The sequence below is a fragment of the Strix aluco genome, chromosome 7, assembly GCF_031877795.1.
Source record: "Strix aluco isolate bStrAlu1 chromosome 7, bStrAlu1.hap1, whole genome shotgun sequence".
Classification (NCBI taxonomy): Eukaryota; Metazoa; Chordata; class Aves; order Strigiformes; family Strigidae; genus Strix; species Strix aluco.
In genome coordinates, this window is record NC_133937.1 from 20,392,722 (window position 1) to 20,412,370 (window position 19,649).

General features: G+C 45.4%; 1 protein-coding gene across 1 annotated transcript in view; it reads right to left on the reverse strand.

Annotated features, from left to right (window-relative positions):
* ALOX5 (arachidonate 5-lipoxygenase) overlaps positions 1–12,717 on the reverse strand; it is a 34,393-nt gene extending 21,676 nt beyond the window's left edge. The window contains exons 1-4 of the mRNA XM_074830815.1: positions 12,518–12,717; positions 4,312–4,510; positions 2,410–2,491; positions 746–868 (exon numbers count right to left, since the gene is read on the reverse strand). Of these exons, the coding sequence (XP_074686916.1) occupies positions 746–868; positions 2,410–2,491; positions 4,312–4,510; positions 12,518–12,667 (554 nt within the window). The 5' untranslated portion in view covers positions 12,668–12,717. The remainder of the gene's footprint in view (positions 1–745; positions 869–2,409; positions 2,492–4,311; positions 4,511–12,517) is intronic.
* Positions 12,718–19,649: the final 6,932 nt, after the last annotated feature.

Below are 19,649 nucleotides of genomic sequence, written 5' to 3' on the forward strand. Positions count from 1 at the left end.
ATAAGCACTCAGTATTCACTCTTATTAGAAGCTGGAAGTTTCTCAGTATGGCTATTAAACTCCCTAGCTCTTACCAACCTGTGCTTGATGACATAATCTCTGTCTGATCACCCAAATAATGGGAGGAACACTTTTCCAAAATATCAATAGACCAGCATATTAACAGAATCACAGATGTAGAAATTGTGGACGATCTTGGACCAGTCTTGTCTCATGTCAGACTATCCCACCATCTGTTAGTATGTGACTTTTTTGCCCCAAGCAGATTACACTCAGATGTGTTTAACTGAGGAGCTGCTCAGAAAAGCTTTTCTTCAGCAGGATCCCAAGGGCACATTGATACCATCTTCTTTTGGTATGTGACTGGAAGGCTTAATTATTGCAATCAGGGGACAAAAGCATCTCTAGGGGGCGACTCTGAGAACTAAGTCAAAAACCTAAGGTATCAGGTGACAATAGTCCTTCTTCCTATGCTTTTCACCAGTGCCTCCTCCATCCATCTCCAGTCAAAACAACATCTAATGAGAATGCAGAGGCTCAGTCAGTTACCAGCATTAAAAGCTTAAAATATTGATATTTAAAAAAAAAAAATCCCTTCAATTCTTTCCTACTTTGTTTGACTGCAGATCCAGCTGGAAGAAAAGAATCCAATTTTAAGATTTCAATGAAACCTAAAAGATGATCAGATCCCTACCCTGCCCCAAAAGAGATTTTGCAAAACTCCTGATGTTCCACAAGCACTTACGCTTTAGAGTAGTTCAGAATGAAGTCAACTCCTTTCTCATTGTCAAACTGGATGTCACGAGGAAGATCACTGTGAGAATGGGCATCAATGCTCAGGGGAAAGCCTGGATGCCACTCCTTCCAGCTGAGAAACAAGACAGGTTGGATTAACCATATAACCTTACCAGCATGAGAGCTGTATCATTCCCTTACCTACACTGCTTCTGTGACTCAACTATATAAAGTGCAGCAGATCCATTTGGGCCAAAAATAGTGACTTATACCGTACCAATACATATCAGTTCCCTACAGAATCCTGAAGTACAACAGAAGGCATCTACCTGGCCACCTACCTTCACAAAATTTGAAGTAACTTAATAACTGTGATATTTCCAAATACTTGTCACATTTGGTTGAAACTGGCCACAGCTTCAAATGTATTGGGAGAGGAAGGGACAGAGAGACAGAGAGCTGCCCAATGCACACTCATTTTTGGGGCTACATTTTTGCAGAACTGAGATACAGCAGCTAAAAGTACTCAGACACGTATTTAGGTTCCTTCAAAAAGCAACTCTCTGAGAGATGCAGATAGTCTTGATTCAGCTCATCAGAAAAGCCTTACCTCCTAATGGTCATGGCACACATTCTCTGCCATGTATGTTCTTGCGCTGTGCCCCATTTTTACTTCAAAACAAAAGAAGGCGATTTGTAAAGAATATTGTTTCAGTGGTATTTCCCAACTGCCTGCCACACACAGACTGCATTGCGTGTTATCAGTTATGTTTCTGAATTGTAAATAGCTATTTTCCTGGAATTACAAATGGTTTTGTCTTCCTCTTTGCATATGTAAATAAAATTTTGTGCCACACCTCTTTTTGAACTATAATTTCCTCTGCTCTATCTCCCATAATCTTTAAGCAAGATCCTTTCTTAGTCAAATGATATCAACAACACATACACCAAGCCGCAATCCATTACTTCTAAATGGACCATCTGTCCTTCTGATCCTTACTCTCATGATAAGGAGATGCAAGTGCAAGAAACTTTTGTTATTTTAACAGAGAGTACGTCTCCAAGAAAAGGAAATGTCTAATGCCTTCTGGAGTTCCCTATTGATAAAAGATAGCATTTTCCCATTGTGACCTTGATTAGAAAAAATGTCTGTGACAGTGTAAAAGTGGGTATCACAACTGTGTTCTGATAGCACATTCCAGTCCACTCAAGCAGGGCTAGATCTTCCACTGCACCCCAGTGCAGAAGACAACTAAAATTAGCTTGCTGAAGCAGCCAAAAAGCTCCAGTAAGAGCTGACATGTTCAGATCATGTTTCAAAACTGGAGTATTGCTTGAGAAGGCAAATGAAATCTGCCTTCAGATCCTCCTTGAAAGAACAACTGTGTGTCAGAGGGCCCACTCAGAGACTGTACCACTGAATTCCCACTTACGCCTTCCAGATAGGCTTATCTGGGATTCAACTATCTCATAATGCCACCTGCACCAGGATGATCATCACTTACAGTGAATTCCATCTAAGTAAAAAACATATATGGCCAACATGGTAACTTATGCTTTCTCTTATCCAGGAGTCCAGTAATTAAAGCAATATGATAACCTGAACATACTCTGCCAAACTCTGACCTGATGAGAACAGGCCCTAGACCTTCTGGGGAGCTATGGAAAACTCACCGGTACATTTTCTGACGGGTCTCAAGCTCTTTGCGTCTGTGCTGTTTGAGAATCTGGGTCTTGTCATCCCGGGGGAGCTTTGCTGTGAAACAGGGGAAAGAGACAGGGTTATGAGGTTCCTCTACCTACCACTGCCCAGGAGAAGGACAGAAGAGTTCCCAAACTTTCAAACTCTGATCTATACCTTTACAATGTTTCTGTGGGAAATACTTACACGATCCATTTTAGTACCTTGAGTAGAAACACAGGTCCCTAGAGAAACTGTGGAAGAAGATAAGCTCCTAACTGTGTACCTCCAAGGGACAATTAGCTCAAGCTAGGAACATCTGTCTCAACTGTATATAAAAACTGGGTTCCTAGTGTAGACACTTGCTGTACGTATCTAGTGTTAAATGGTCTGGACAGGGTCATGGGAATTAATTTTACATTTCAGTATCTAAGGGAATTTTCATCAATAAGCGAAATCACAACATTGTTCCATCTAATCTTCTCTGCTAAAAGACATCTCCAGGAAACCTCCTATCTTCTCTCCTTGAGTGGTGCTCTCCCCTGTCAGCTTGAAGCAGTAATTGTATCTTCTTGTCATGAGAACAGAAAGAAAAACCAGTGAGGCTTAATTTCCAGAGAGCTTGCTCTTATGACCGTGTATTCACTATATCATTAAATAACACAGAGACTTCCTTAGTGATCAGAGAAAGGGCAAAGTACGTGACTCACTTTACATACACAAATGGTAAGGCAGATAAAGCCAGCAGGAGTGTCATGGAAATAGTTGTTTGTGGTTTGGAGTTAGAAATATCAGAGGTAATACAACTGATAATATACATGGCTAAAGGTTTCCAGCTGGTTTTGTTCAAGTTACCAATAGGGCTTCACTCGCTTTTGATCTTTACCTCACCATACTCTGAAAGCCATGCAAAGCTGCTTTCCATGGAAGTGTAACAGTTGTTATAAATCAAATTATGAAAAATGGAAAGTCCCTCTGGAGACCAAAAATAAATAGACACATAGTTGTGATTATAGGACAAAAGGCTTCAAATGCAAAATTCCTCAGCCAAGAGTAGCCAAAAACTTAATGGGAAGATAAACATTTATTTCCTACCACCTCATACATTGTTTCAGCTGTTTTCAGGCAGTGATGCTGTAGACCACTAGAGCAGCCAACTTACCCTAGGAAGCACAGAGAGGAACAAGCAAACATCAGTGAAAAACATCTGCCCCAACCCTGATCACAGCACGGAGGTAGTCAGAGACAGTTGAAACACAAGTTTCAGGTCCAACAGGCCACTCTGAACAGAGCACAGAAGTGCTGTAACACTTTTGTCAGTTAGTCACCACTACTGGCAGCAGTCATATCCATCTCACCCTGCCTTCTGGACTTGATAGCATGCAAAGAGAAGGGGTGAAAAGTGAAGCTGCTGTTTCAAGTCAGTCATTGTACCTGCTGAGCAGCCTACACTGTGATTTTATTTCACTTTCAAGAAAACAAGACAATCTACAGGCAATTAATCATGGGCCACTTAGGGGCTTAGTATGAAACAAAGATGGGACAGTAATTCTAATTAAATCAAAAGGGCTTCCAGCAATGGAGATGTGGAGCAGGCAAAAATATGGCATTAGGGTCAGCCTTCAAATTCAAGACCAGTGTAAAAAGCCAGCCTAAGGACTCTTCCTTGTATGTGTTTCTCAAAACACCCAACTCAACTTCCAGTGCCCAGTCCAACAAACTGCTCAGAAAGCAGTCCTAGTCAGCAGGGAAAGCCCATTCCCTACGATGCAGAAGGGGATTAGCAGTGGGTCTCCACGTGAGAAAGAAGACTGGAAGGTACACAGGGAAAGGGGAAGGAGAGGTGGAAGAATTCTAGATATTCTGCAGGAAATTAGGTTTCTTATGGCTCTCACCTCTTCCATCTCGAAGAACAATCTCTTTTTCATCTGTAATCCAACGGTAACATGGGAACTCCAAATAGTCACCCATTGGCGTTTTTACAGTGATATACTTAAGGTACCAGTCATCCTGGTACCAATATTTTCGTTTCTCAATTTTTATCAGCTGAATTTCTCCAAGGTCTTCCTCCACAGTCACATCATAGGAATCAACCTACAGAGCAAAATACAGTCAATGATCCACTGCACATGCAGGAAGCACAACCAGCACTACACAAGCATACCTGGCCTTTCCTGATATGGCATGGGTACAACAGAACTTTCCAGCTTCTGGTGGATGAGAAAAGGAAGACCTATTATTGGACTGCAATGCAACAGAAAGATTAATAAAAGAACAAACAAGAACATGCAAAATGCTCCAGAAATGGAGAAACACTTTTGTATGCAAACTAAAAATTATATTACTCCTTGAAACGTTTGCAAGTCTAAGGAAAATGTGCAGAGCATGAAACCATTTACTGCTCTCCTAGCAATAGCTGAAAGAGGTATTGCTAGGGCACATCTATTAATGCAACTGGAGTGGAAAGATGATCATGAGTTTAACACATTGGACTAGAAATCTAAAGATCTCTGTGTATTAGTCATGTGCTTCAGACTAAGGACAGTACCCAGATCACCTAAATCCCCTTTGTCTTGTGCTTCCTGTGGCTGGTCTTCTTCAGCTCTCCATTTTTAAAATGACAATGGTACATTTTATGTTTGTACAGCTCAGATTTGGATAATAATACATTTTATGTTTGTACAGCTGAGATGTAAAAAGGAATTTAAGTAGCTAACTGAAAGCAAGGTTCACAAGAACCCCATCTAGCTCTGGAGGCTCTTCATTCTTTCACAGAAAACAAGCCAGCATGTGGAAATGTGGTTTAGCTCCTTCCTCAGTTTGGAGTTAACTCAAAGGCCTGACTCCTGCAACATAGAGGGACCTCATCCCAGACTTGCACTGTAGCTAGTCTGTTTAGTCCTTTCCCACGCTAAGGGTCTGGTCACAGGGTCTTTGCAGTGAGCTGGTACTGAAGGCTAGGACCACCCATACCTGCTCCTTCAGGAGTGCCCTCATCAGTGGCCTACAGGGACAGGCCCCTGAAAACTTGAGTTATTGGCCATGCAATGAACCAGGTGAGAAGCAGACCAGCCCTGGTGCTGCCCTACACCAAGCTTTGCTGAGGTGTGAGGGCTGCAGTTCTAAACCTGGTCAGGCTGAGGAAACAACTGAATACCACGCTTTCCCTTTCTTGATGACTGCTCCAGCAGGGCTACAAAAGAAGTAGAAGTGAACATTTTCTTCTCCTTCCATTTGAATTACAATAGCTTCAGCTACCAAGCTCAGCATTTCTTCCATGTGGTTGGCCTGTTCTCAGCCCAAGTATATGATTTGGCCTCTCAGGGCTTCACCATCAGATGGCTTGAAATGGATGTGGAGCCACCCGGCCCATCACGATGAGTATATCTGTGAGAACATGTAATAGCAAACCTTAGTTGATAAGTGCTCTAGCTAGCAAGGTGTGATGAGTGGCCACACTGAAGGCCACAGAGAACTAGTCGCCTGGACACAAGATGACTTTGGCCGCCAAGGTCAGGCACCAGTTCACTGTGTAAATCACCTCTCCCACAACACCGCTTTCAGTGCCACAGCTACATGGTCAGGCCTGGGAGAAAGACAGTTGTGGACATGGTGCTCCCCTCAGCACTTCTTGCCCATGCTAAGCACCCCCCTCTCAGCACAATGGCTATTATGAATGCTGACTTAAGTGCCTTTAAATTGCCTAACAGATTTAGGACAGTGAACGCTTATCCAAGACATGACTACACTTCAGTCCCATCATGGGACTAACTTCCCAGGGATGCATGCTGTCCCTTACTGCATGTGGGGACAGCACCCAGCAAATGACAGTTCTGGTGGCACTTGCACCATTAGGTTACACCAGCACAGGAAGAAATGAGTAATCATTTCAAATATGACCAGTAACACATCACGTGGTGCTAGGCAATTCAGAGGAATCACTTTCCAAGAGCATAAACAGCTCAGGGCAAATGGAAGTAGCCAAGTGCTCATCATAACAAAGCTGAATTGGCTATGGCAACCATGGGAGCAGCAGCCAAAGCCTACTCTGCTCAGATGATCCTGCTAAGCTTCATGTGGTTACAAGTAGAGACTTCATTCTCTTGTGGTTTTTCTAAACACAGTCAACAGTCTTAGAAATCAACCAGCTGCTGATACCAAAAGGATGAGGTACTGCATTGACACGCTGCAGTGCCTGTAGAAACTCACCTGCCTGTGTGAGCTTTGTGTATTGGCTCTTAACCTAGACACCACACTGTACTTGTTCTTTTCAGAAGCACTTTCTTAGCCTTCCCCAGGCATTTGATATATACCCAGTGTTGCTGTCTTACTTGCTAGGGAAAGGCTAATTCACATAAGGACCAAAACTGAAAAGTGAAGAAAGATTAAATTCCAGACAGGAGAGGGAAAAAAAAAAAAAAAGTAATTTTTACATGCCTTCATATGGTACTTATTATTTCAACTGTTACAAAAGAAAGATTCATAGCAACTTGCACCCACCTGATTGGAAGAACACACATAAGAAGGAAACCTTGGCATCCCTTCCTCTCCCATTTTAACCCAATTTTCCCACATTATTGATGCAAAGTACCCTTTTCTATGAGCTATCCATGAATTACCAGCTGTGATGATCATTTTGGCATGAAGACATCTATCTGTCCACCAAAATTTAGGATGACAGAACTCAGTTCTCTCATAACCCATTACATAAAAATACCAGCTTTCATAAAGTTTGTCACATCTAATTGACTCACAGAAGCCAGATGAAAATAAAAAACCCTTTAGGCTTTAAAGTCTACCCTGCAGACAATGAAACATTGTCCTTGCCTGTCTTTCCCCAAAGATGTTCTTCAACTTTGAAACTGTCACGCCATGATTGCTACACTGCAATTCATATGAGGCTGTTTCATACTAACAAGGATATTGGAATTTCTTCCAATATGCAGCCTAATTTAATTTTAGGCTCAAATATTTAAAATGGGTATGGACAGTGCTTGTTCTGATTTGCTGAGACTTAACAGACTAATCTTACCCTGAGCTATATTCTTGCCGTGCCTATTAAAGCAAGACATTGAACTGTTTCTTTTAAAAAGGAAGCCCATCATGTCTTAAATAAAAATTTGCAATGCTTATGTCAATAGCACACCCATACACACCAGGTGGTAGCAAACTGCTTTACAAATAGCATGGCAGTCCTTGGCAAGTTTGGGATGACAGCATCTGTCTGCTAGGATGTGAGCCGAGAGATGAAAATTACAGAGCTGAGATTTCAACTAATATATTAAATGATGCTTGTCACTTTTCCTTGCATCTCCATAGCAGAAAGTTCTTTCTGCAGAGCAAATAAATATACTAATTTTAAATATTTCTTGAACATTTATGTTGCTGACTCTTCAACCTCTCCATGCCCACACACTATCTAAGAACAGCTAAAAAGATAATGTGTAAAGGTAAATTTATTCCCTTCATGATTCATAATTTTCAACCAGCTGCGGAGACTGAAAAATGTTGAATGGCTTTTCTCAGAAATCACATTAATAGTGCCTTAAGCTACAACTATGACAGTCAGTGACTGTAGGACATACCCCTGTGCTCCTGGCTAAGTGAATGGAGATTCCTCCCTCCCACAATGCTGGTTTCAAACACCACCCTGATCTTTGCCTACCACCCCACGTCCAACATTCTCAGTTTCACTCTCGTCAGTCGGCACAAAGAATTCTGGATGATGGCTAGAAAATGTAGATAACATGCTCAGGTTGTTTCACATTCTTCAAATCTTCTTTCCAGAAGTAGCAGCACTTGAACCATTTCTATTTCATATTAATTCCCCTGCAACTCCTGGCTTTCTCAATAAAAACAGTGTCAATAAACTCTTTATCAGGCTCAGGTTTCGCACTGAGTCAGTACTTCTGCAATTTCATATGTCTTTCCAGGACCAGAAAGCACTTTGCAGAAGAGTCCCTTGCCACAGGCTATCACACATGTATCTCAAACTCAGCCACTTCCTGCTTGTGCACCTCTTCGTGCAATTACAACACAAAATGAATTCTCTCTTTCAATTTTACCATGATCTTGTATTTGGCAGTCAGGAGCGGGAAGTAGCCACCTTGCAGAGACACAGTCCAAATGAATCCACAAATCTATGTGAATTATTACCCATTTGTGTTCATCACTATAAAGGGAATTTAAACATGTAAAAATTATTGCAATAACCTACAGAAGAAAATTATAAGCTGCATCTGGATCAGATTCACTTTGTATTCAGCTATTTGGGACTTTTACGCTCCATCTTCTCACTCATTTCCAGTTCCAAGGCTAGTTGTGTACAGAGGAAGAATAAAGTGACCACAGAACACAGTTTGGATAGGGGAAATGTACCGCATTATTTTTAGCTCAAGTCCTCACGAAAACCCGTTGCTGTCAAGTGATGAGTATGGCACAGAAAGTCTGAAATTAGTTTTATTTTCTTATCAACTCCTTGTTGCCCAAGACACCTGACTACCCTTTTTTAAATTCATCTCCTTTAAAGGTTCAGCTAACAATTTCATTTTTAAAAAGTCCTCATTTACACATATATATTTCTATAGTTCTTATAATGTCACACCTATATATATATACACACATCAAAGATTTACATTAAAGAGCAATGCGAATCAGATCCAAAGAGTTCATACAAATGTCACATTGACAGTCAATCTTTGGAAGAAACTCATTCCTCTGGTAATAACCTCTTTGCTAATATTACAAGAGTCCTAAAATTACTACACAAATCACTGTCAATGTGATGCAAAGAGGACATTGAATTTTTAATCTTTGTATGACCATCACAGTTCCCATTTTAATGGCACTTCTGAAAGTGAGGGTTTCTTCCTTCTGTCTCACCCAGCTTTCGCTGCTCCCAAGATAGCAGCGCCATGGTCTCACCTGAGATGACATTTTTTCTGATGCAGTAAATGTGTGTCAGGTTACAAAGATGGTACAAGGTCTGAGTAAGAATTGATAGTTGGTTGCTCAAGCTTGCTATGGCATTTGTTGTACAAGGTCTCCTGGTATACACATGGCATCCCTGAGACTGCACGGTGAGCCAGAAATGCTAGGAGTTTGAGTTCAGAGTGAGAGAACAGAATTAATGAAGACTATTGGACTGTCCAAACTCCCGTAGCATCCTGTTCAAGCAATTTCATCTCACACGAAACCTAAGCTCTTTCTATTTGAGGAGAGGATTCCTACTGTGTAGCCTAATACTGCAAAAAGAACAACACAGACAACCCATCTTTCTATAAGCACAAAGCTCTAAGTAGAAAGAACTGTATTTCCCTTCTGGAAATACTTGTGAATGCGTTTCTTTCAACAAAAGCAAAAAGCAGATGAAGGGGTAACAGGAAGAAAACAGAGAACTGAGTCACATCACAACACTTGCTTGGAAATCACTCAGCACCAACAGGAACTTACTCAAAAGATACTGAGAAAAAAGAAAAGCAGCTATGGTTTTCAACATCACCTGTGTCCAGTACTTGGAGTAAGTCAGACAAAAACTGAGCTACCATTGTGCAAATTGCTTCAGGTTTTTCCATGTCCCTTTCACAGAATCACAGAACCATTCAGGTTGGAAAACACCCTTGGGATCATCGAGTCCAACCATCAGCCCTACTCTACAAAGTTCTCCCCTACACCATATCCCCCAACTTCTCATCTAAACGACACTTAAACACATCCAGGGATGGTGACCCCACCACCTCCCTGGGCAGCCTATTCCATTGTCCACTCTTTCCAGGAAAAATTTTTTCCTAATGTCCAGTCTAAACCTCCCCTGTTGCAGTTTAAAGTCATTCCCTCTTGTTCTGTCACTAATTACCTGTGAGAAGAGACCAGCACCAACCTCTCTACAATGTCCTTTCAGGAAGTTGTAGAGAGTGATGAGGTCTCCCCTCAGCCTTCTCTTCCTCAAACTAAACAGTCCCAGCTCCTTCAATCACTCCTCATAGGATTTATTCTCCAGGTCCTTCACCAGCTTCGTTGCCCTCCTCTGCACTCGCTCCAGCACCTCGATCTCTCTCTCGTATTGAGGTGCCCAAAACTGGACACAATACTCAAGGTGTGGCCTCACCAGTGCAGAGCACAGGGGGACTATCACCTCCCTACTTCTGCTGGTCACACTATTTCTAATACAAGCCAGGATGCCGTTGGCTTTCTTGGCCACCTGGGCACACTGCTGGCTCATGTTCAGCTGCTTGTCAATTAGAACCCCCAGATTTCTTCCAGACAGCTCTCCAGCCACACCTCCCCAAGCCTGTAGCGATGCATGGGGTTGTCGTGGCCCAAATTTCCCTCAATCAACATTTGTCATCTAAATCTCCTACTCAGAACTGGCCCAAGACCTCATATCTAGTAATGCGCATAATTTGCAATAATTCAAATGAAGACATTACCAAGATAATGGAACTATTGAGCCTGGCCCAACATTTAGAAAAGAAACTGCAAAGTAGACAAAGCCTTACAAGATAATACTGTAAATTCTGGGCATCCACTGAAAAAGTGCTTTTTTTTGCAAGTATCTTCACAATTGAATTCCTTTGCAGAAAAAGAAAATTATAGAGATGCTATTAAAAGAAACACTAAGGGCAGAACTGTGAAACCAGTTGCTACATTTTACAAACCAACCAACCTGTAAGTTGCGTAAGCGTGCTGGGCTCATCCCTCCTGAGAGAGCACCCTAACCCTAAGTTTGCAGGACAGTCTGAGGTCTTCTTCAACCTCTCTTGCTAATGTTGTTAAGCTTCACTTAAAATACGTGCTTGTTCAGAGGGTAAGAGAGAAAGAAGACTGGATGTCCATTTGAGAGATGCAGACAACAAGGTTCTAAACTAATGAATGTTTAATCATGAAGAAAGTAACTTCAACAGCAGCAGCTGGTAAGTCCCCACACCTGAATTTGTTACAGCATCCCCTCAGAACATCAGCTATAAATATCCAGGGACAGTACCCACACATACCATCAACACTTATTCAGAATGCTGACTTCTGTTAACCATACCTGCAATGTCTAACACAGAAGAGATCAGATACTTAACTTGGGCTGTGAACCCCATGGTTAAAAAAACACACCTAAAGGCAAAGCAGCACCATGACAGTGAAGTCTCACTCACTTATGCAGCTGTAGACCTCGTTTCCAAAGTGACTTATTAAACACTTCATTAAAACTTTCAAAGTTGCTTAAATCTCCTCAGACCTTTTGGAAATTGTGAGTTAGGTTTCCAAATAACATACACATTTTGGGAGGGGAAAAAAATGACCTGAGTCTATTATTTCCACAGTGGACAATAAGCAAATAAATGAATACCATCCTAAAACAGTGCTCAGAATATAAGCGATTACAGATGGATAGCCTGGATACTGTGATAAGACCACAGAGAGGACAGGGCACAACACACAGCAGAAATCAAGGTTTGAAAGAGCATAGCTGACAGCCCAGTCCCAACTTCATTCTCACACTTGCATGTTCATGCCATTTTCCAACTTCCATTGAAGATGCCCCACACATTTCCCTTGACGGGTGTTGTAATTCCCACTGGAAGCTCTTACCTCTTTGTTTAATTCCGTGGAGATATCAGGGCTCTGACTACTAGTAAATACTGACCCTAAACATCACCTATCAAGAGGAAGCACGTACGGTTTTTTTAGTATTTGTAAGGAAAGTACGAGGAAATCTGAAAGCCCGTTGTAAGCCAGAACCAAAGGGACCCACCCTTCCCCACGACCACAGCCAGGGCTAGCCCCCAGGGCAGCGATGGGAATGACGGGCGGCCGGGGATGGCAGCTGGCACCTCGGTCCCGGTGTCCCGCTCCGGAGCACCGGCACACGGGGGCGAGAGTTTAAAAAAGCACAGCCCTGCCGCAGCCCGCCGGGGCGTCGGGCCGGGGAGCGGGCGAGGGGCCGCTGACGGCTCCACCGGCCCCGGCCTTGCGAGTCCGGGCCGAGGCACCGCGAAGGGAGAGACGCGACGGCGCGTCCGCGGTGAAGCCCCGCGGACACCGCCGGGGGTGGGGGTGGAGGCGGGGGTGCCGGACAGCGGCGGGAGCCCCCCGCCCGGCCGGACTCACCGCGCCGCGCTCGAAGTCGTTGTAGAAGGGTTTGTCCAGCAGGTGCCTCTCGCTGCAGCCCGCCGTGCCCTCCAGGCTCAGGTACACGTAGTCGTCGGTGCCCGCGAACCACTGGCTGCCCGTGGCCACCGTGACCGTGTAGGACGGCATGGTTCCACCGACCCGACCCGCTGCTCAGCCGCGCTCCTGCCCTAGCCCGGACCCTGCCCAGCGCCGCCTTCTCCTCCTCCTCCGCTGCCACCGCACGGCGCGGCTCAGCCCCGCCCGCCCCTTCCCCAGCGCCTGGCACACCCACCCCGGTACCCTGCAAAGCCCTCCCCGACACCCCCAGGCAGCCTGTGCTGCGCAGCTACCCGGCGCCCTAAAGCGCGCCCCTCTCCCGGCACAGCTACCCCGCGCTGCCCCGCACCCCTATACCCCAGCACAGCTGCCCCACTCCCTGCACACAGCCCTCGCGGCGCTCCTGCCCTCCCACCGCACCAGCTCCCCGCCAGCACGCTTCACACATCCTCCACACAGCACGTTGATACCCTTCCACAGCTGCACAATCCAACACAGCAACGCGGAGCTCTCGCCACGCAGCACGCTGCCCCGCAGAGCAATCGGGCTCCCGCCAGGCACAGCTCACCCTGCCTCACCACCTCTACACGTACAGGATTTCAGCCATGCACCCTCAAACTGCTCTGCACTCTGTAACCTCACCTCCTAATCACCCCCATTTGCAGGCATGCACACCCCTCTGTGTCCAAACCTTACACACGTACTACACTGACTCAACACACCACCACGATCTACCCCCACATGTACATCACATACATCCCATTCTCTTTATCATCTTGAGTCACTCACTCTATGCTCACCATACACCAAATCTGCAAACCCATGTGCATCCTTTTCTCAGGTCTAGACCTCCATATGCACTATTGCTGGCATGCTCTATTCCCTGCGTTCCTCTAAGCTTCTCAAACACCCCGTTGTCTTTGCACAACCATGTGTATTACTGTCAGCATATCTACGCATCAGAGCTGGACATACACAACCAATCCTCCCTTTCCACAAAGTGCTCTAAAAAGCCCACAATTTCAGTCCCCACCCTGAATATACCAAGCACCAAATACCTGTTATCATGAAGATGCTATCTTTAAGACAACAGAAGAGCTGGCTGTGCTGCTTCCGCAGTCCTACCTACTCCACAGAAAATAACCCCACAGCAGTGACACTGCACACTTGGCACTTAGGCACCAAGACCACTAATGCTCTTCTCCTGCATTTTCACATACTTCTCACATTTTCACAGCCAAATATCACATGCTGTCACCCCTGTCACCTCACTGATGATCTTCCTTCACGCTGCTGCCAGCAGCAGCTGCCCGATACTGTGCTGAAAGAAGCCAGGCTGGGGCTTTTGAAGATTGCAATGTCCTTCCACCAGTGCTCTGGGATCAGACCAAGCTCCTCATTTCCTCGCTGTTGGACAGTTCGCTTGGTCTCTGTGCTCTTGCAAATTTCTAGTGACAGGTACATAGAGCAAGCTAAATTAAAACTATCTCAGAAGTGCTTTACTGGTGGTACACTTTCACCTCAGGTGCTGTGCTGAATTAGTTAGCGTATGACACTATCTAATCATACTTTGGTAGCACTTTCAGTCTGAGGCACCTTTTGTCCACAGGTGAAGCCAACAACCTCCAAATACAGAAGAGACCAATTAATGTCACCAGTTGGAAGTTATTGCTGGCTCTGCCTGTTTCTGTTCTAGCAAGCCCAGTTGCGAAGTGCCTCATGCCTCACTCCAGCATGGCTGCTGCATCTTGGACTGCTGGGCAACACTGCAAGATATGCCTATCGAGTCTCTGCTTCAGTATCTAAAATTGCAGCTACCCAAGATGCGTTGTGGCCTGTCTTTCTTACACACTGTGGGCAGTGGTGGCCACACAACAATGGGGACAGCCTGTGATGCCCTGGAAAGGATCCTGTTCTTCTTTCACAGAAGTGTGATGACACTGGGCTACACTCACTCAGACAACTCAGGGAAGATCTCCTACATCTCTTCTGTACAAGTAGAAACTCAACCGTTTGCTATATTGCAACTTAGATTTCAAGGCTCTCCCACATTCAGCATATATATTTACATATAGGCATATAAAAAATTCACCATGTCTGCCTTGAATCTAATGAATGGCTCAGCATGAATTTCTAGTCTGCTGCTACTTTTTAAATAACATCCAGAAGTGCAAGACTGCCAACTGTTGCATGGCTCACACCCGGGGTAGCTGCAGAATCCCAGCCCAGAAATCTGATCTCTCCTCCTGAGATTTAACCAGCAAGGGATCCTTCCTGCTGCACTGCGATCCCTTCCATCGATAATGTTATCCCATAAAAGTGCACCATAAACTTGTAAGTTCTTCCTTGCTATGATCTTTCCTTTACATAAGATTTCAAAGAAATCATACATCAGTTTCATTCATGTTTCATTCATTTCACTCATTCATGAGTGCTATCAGCCCCAAAGTTTCTAAATTTGGGTTCACAACCTTAGTTGAAAGACATAATCTGAAACTCTTTTAACATGTCACGTGCTTCAGAACCAGCTTTTGTCAGACACAAGGCCACCTTCTGGGCACCTTCATTTTTGCTGTAAACATGGAGCAAAGTGGTATTCAAACCTTGATCGGTGGGTTTCCATGTTTCTTTGTGTTTCAGCTCCCATACAGCGTTTGAACCCTGTCCCGTTCCCCTGGGTCATCAGTTCTGTTTTCAGACCATTTGGTTCTCTTCTGTACAGAGGTGCGACTGGGGAGTCTCCCTGCAGCATTACAACTCCTCTTACCAACTCATTAAAAATACTAGATAAGCTCAGTGCTGTACATGAGATTTGTAGGAGTGCATTTGTTACCTCTCACCAGCCCCTTCACAGCTATGTCTGTCTTTTGTTTTTTAGCCTGTTCATTTAGCACCTCTCACTTCTATGGTGATTTCCACCTTCAAAGGTTTATTGATAATATTTACTGTTGATAGAATTTCAAATGCTTCATCAAAATCCTGTCAAACAAAGTGGCAGGATATGCAAAAAACACACCCAGCCGTTTTATCAAGGCACTACATTATTTCACCCCGGAGGAGACCCACGCTGTATGAGACCCCAGCACAATTCTCTTCTGTGTTGTATCTGATGGCTGCTTGATGTTGAACTAGGAAACCACTCTCGGAAATAGCAATTGGATCCCACAGCTGGATCCAAGGTGTGTCCTAAATACTAGGCTATGGGATCAGACACAGGCTTGCATTGCAGGGTTTCCCCTGCTCTCCCAACACCACCCTGGATTCCTCTTGGCGTAGTGGCTAAGCTGCAAGGGGAAGATCACGCTGCAGCCTGCACATGGCACATCTCCCAGGGATGGAGAGGGAGGTTTGAACCATCCAGGCCGAGGAAGAGCCGGACCCCGGGTTTCTGGTTTCCTTTCTGAAACCACCAACCCGCTTAAGGCACAGGGCCGTCCTCACCACTTGCAGCTGCTGCATTTTAAAGCAGACAATCGAGCCCTTTGGCAAGACGGTGGGGGGCATGAAGGCATGGAGGTGCAGCCTCTAAGACACGCTGTGGGACCAGGGCCTTCCTGGCCAAGCGCCAGCCTGCACACCTGCTCCGGGCACGGCGGACCCGCCGCCCGCGCAGAGGCCAGGCGCTCCTCCACCTCTGCGCGTCTAATCCCGAAGGCTTTCGGCCAGCAAGGGACCAAGCTGAGAACCCCCCGTTCCCGCTGCACCTCGGATAGGCCAGAGCCCCCGCGACGCCCAAGCCCGGGAGCGAGCAGGGTCCGTGATCGCCACGGGAATGAGCCGCGCTGAGAGTGTCGGCACCCCTGCTGCCCGCACCCCTGCTGCCCGCACCCCTGCTGCCCGCGGCACCGGGCCCCGACCTGGCGGGAAACGCGAGAGGCGGCGGTGCCGCGCGGGGCAGCAGCGCCCCCTGCCGGGCCCGGCCCGGCCCGCAGCTCGGCGAGGACCAGCCCGGAGGCGGCGGGGCCGGGGGGCACCGGGGGAGGCGGGGGTGCTGTTGTAAGTAGGGTACGTTTCCTCCCTTGCCAGTGTGAAAAATAGAATAAAAATAGAAAAAAACCACCTTTTTTGTTTTCTCTTTTGCACTCTATTTTAAGATGGGGCTACTGTTAGGGGAGTGTAATATTGCCTCCTTCATCAGCTTGAAGAACGCAAAAGGTGTCAGAGTAATCGATCTCTAATCGCTATGAATAACTGTCTTCATACCAGACAGCGCTTGTGTGCACAGCTGCTGAGACCCACTGCTGGTTTCTGGCACTTGCTTGCAAAACCAGGCAGTCCTGCCCAATTCGTGACCCACTGCAGGCAGCCAGCCCGGCCTTATTTCTCCCCAAGCTGCTTTCCTGGGGAGGCAGTAACTGCTCCCTGCATCACCTCTGCACTCAAGACCCTGTGCATCTCAGCCACCTCACTCCTCACTTGAAGATGGTTTCCCAAGGCAGTGGTTGGATCTGTGCCCTCAGAAGCAGGGAGGTGGGAAACTGGGCCCTTCAAACACAAGCAGCTGCTCTACCTGAGCTGGCTGTGTGTTAGTGGGGGGCTAGGACAGGCCCCTGCAGGGGGGCACATCTACTCTGCCATGAATTTTGCTGCTTGTTATTCACAGCTCCCATTTGCCTAAGCATCACTCAGTTTTACTACATGGAAATTTGAAGCAGAAGTCAGCTGCTGTCCCTCTTTATCTCCTTGCAATGCCAATGAAAAACAAGGCTGTTTTGTGAAGATGTCACATATCTTATAGCTCTCCTGAGGCTACAGGCAATTTGGGTGGGCAGATGGCTCTCCTGAAATATGCTAATAAGGACTGGGATTGGGGAGGAATGATACAACATAGTAATTAACAAATGATGGAGGGGATCAGTAGAGCCTACAGAAATTTCCAAGCTACATAAATAATCTAAGGGGCATGGGTTTAATAGCTGAGAACATATGTATATTGCTCCACCACAACGGGAAGAAAAAGCTCCTTGTTCATAAACCTGCCTCTGTGCCAGCTCAGAGTGTCCAGAAATTAACTCTAGGATTGCAAAGCTCAGCACAGAGTGTCCTTGCTCTGCCATCCAGGCAGTAGCAATTCTGACACCGGCTGAATCTCTCACAAAGCCCCAACGGGGTTGCTATATCAACACTTACTATGGTGTCTTTATACCTGTTGTGCAAGAGATCATCCAGATTGCCAAGGGGCTAAGAGTCTCTCTCTGCCCATGAACTTCCTCCTTTTTGAGGTAGTTTTCCTTGGATCTTCCATCCCATTTAGTGTGAATTCAGGACACCTTCCTCAGTCCTGAGAACCACGGGATCTGGGACCACCTCACCTCAGCACTTCCCCCTAAATCTGCAGATCCTCTCACTGCCTCCGCGGATATAGCTGTGCTACTCTGGCACTTTGCAAGAAGAGAAGAGGAGGGAGACAGAGAGAAGGCAGCCTGCCTTCAGGCTTCCCCTCCCCAAATCAGTGCTGGGAGGCTGCACAGGTAACACTCCTAAAGAGGAGGGGAGAGCAGAGGCATGGGACAGGTAAGCCATGGACAAGACAAGCACAAGGAATACAGCTGCATTAGTGGCTACTCCTTTGGTATCATTTAGTGCTGTACATGTTTGAGAACTGCAAAACTAGAATAGCAATGGGAGACTGAAGACTGGTGCAAAAGTTGTAAGTCTCAGCAGCAAAGGTAGAGTCCTGACAGAGTATTATGCAATATCAGCTCTAATCTGAAGCCAGGCAGGTCCAAATTCATCCCTGAAACAATACCTGAAACTTCTGCCACAGCTTAGTTTGGTCCAGGGCAGAAAGAAAGCTGCTTAATGGAATGGTTTAATTTTCATCTGATTTCTCTGGTGTACATCAACTGCTTAGGTGTGGCCGTGAATGTAGCATGGTCCTGAAAGCACAGCTTTGGGATAAAATAAACCATCATCTTGCTGGCATGAGAAACACTGGTTTAGCTAATCCCATGATCAGAATCAGTTCTCCTTTAATACAGCACTTTCAAAAGCAAGAACATGAGACCAAGACAAGTAGCAAGCCAGACTCTAGAGAGACCTCAGTTTATCCACAGGAAGGGAACAATGGTACTTTATGAGTTAATTTGGGTTGCTCAGGGGTAAAGCAGATATGAAATACTACATACACTAAGACAGCTGCGCCTTCTCAGTTGGGATCGTCAACAGCCCGAGACACTTCCTATTCTTTCCCAACCACAAGGATAACTGTTTTGCTTGACAAAGGAACCTGCTGTCCCCAGCACCAGACCCTACAGCTCTAACAGGGATGAATTCTCCTAAGCCTGCGTGGCCTGCCTTGTTTGCAGGTGGCCTTTGAGACAGAGAGTATCAGAGCAAACCAGCACAGCAAGGGGCTGCCAGCAAAAATGACTGGGAGGTTAATTTTAGTGTAAGTTTTAAAATGTTAGGAATTGCAAACCTGATTCCTTGAAGTTTCAGAATTTAACAAGAACACCCTGACTGATCTCCCTCCTCTGCTCTGTGCAGCCTTCTGGTGGTTTATTCAGTTATTTCAAACCCTCCTCTGATGTTAAAGCCTTTGAGACAACATCATTCATCTCTTCAACACTCTCAAGCAAGGTCTCCTCTCTGTTTTCAGCTTTCAGTTCCTCTGCCACCAATCTTTCTTCCCTCAAATACACTTTAAAAGAGTATTCTTAAAGTTTGCCATAACTTGACCCTGTCTGAGCAGTACTACATTTCCAATTATTCCACCTGTGTAATGTACTGAACTTGCTCCCCGTTTCCTTTACCCAGATTTTTTGATTTTTTTAAAAGACCTCCTCTGCCTCTTTTCTGAATTATATTCCCCTCTCTCTCCATTTAGCCAAGACGAATTAATTTTTCCTCTGTTCAGTTCTTGTTCTATGCTGAGATATTCTTGCCTGATTTTTCTGATGTCATCTATCCATCCCAAGACTGTGAAAAAGCATCCTCTTCTGACTGTCAGTATTGTGGTAACACAATACAATCCCAAAATATCGCATCCTACACATCAGAGTCTGGAGCCTAGGGGATTTACAGGAGAAACTGGGATTGCAGGTGGACATTGAGCTGTATTTGCACGGTG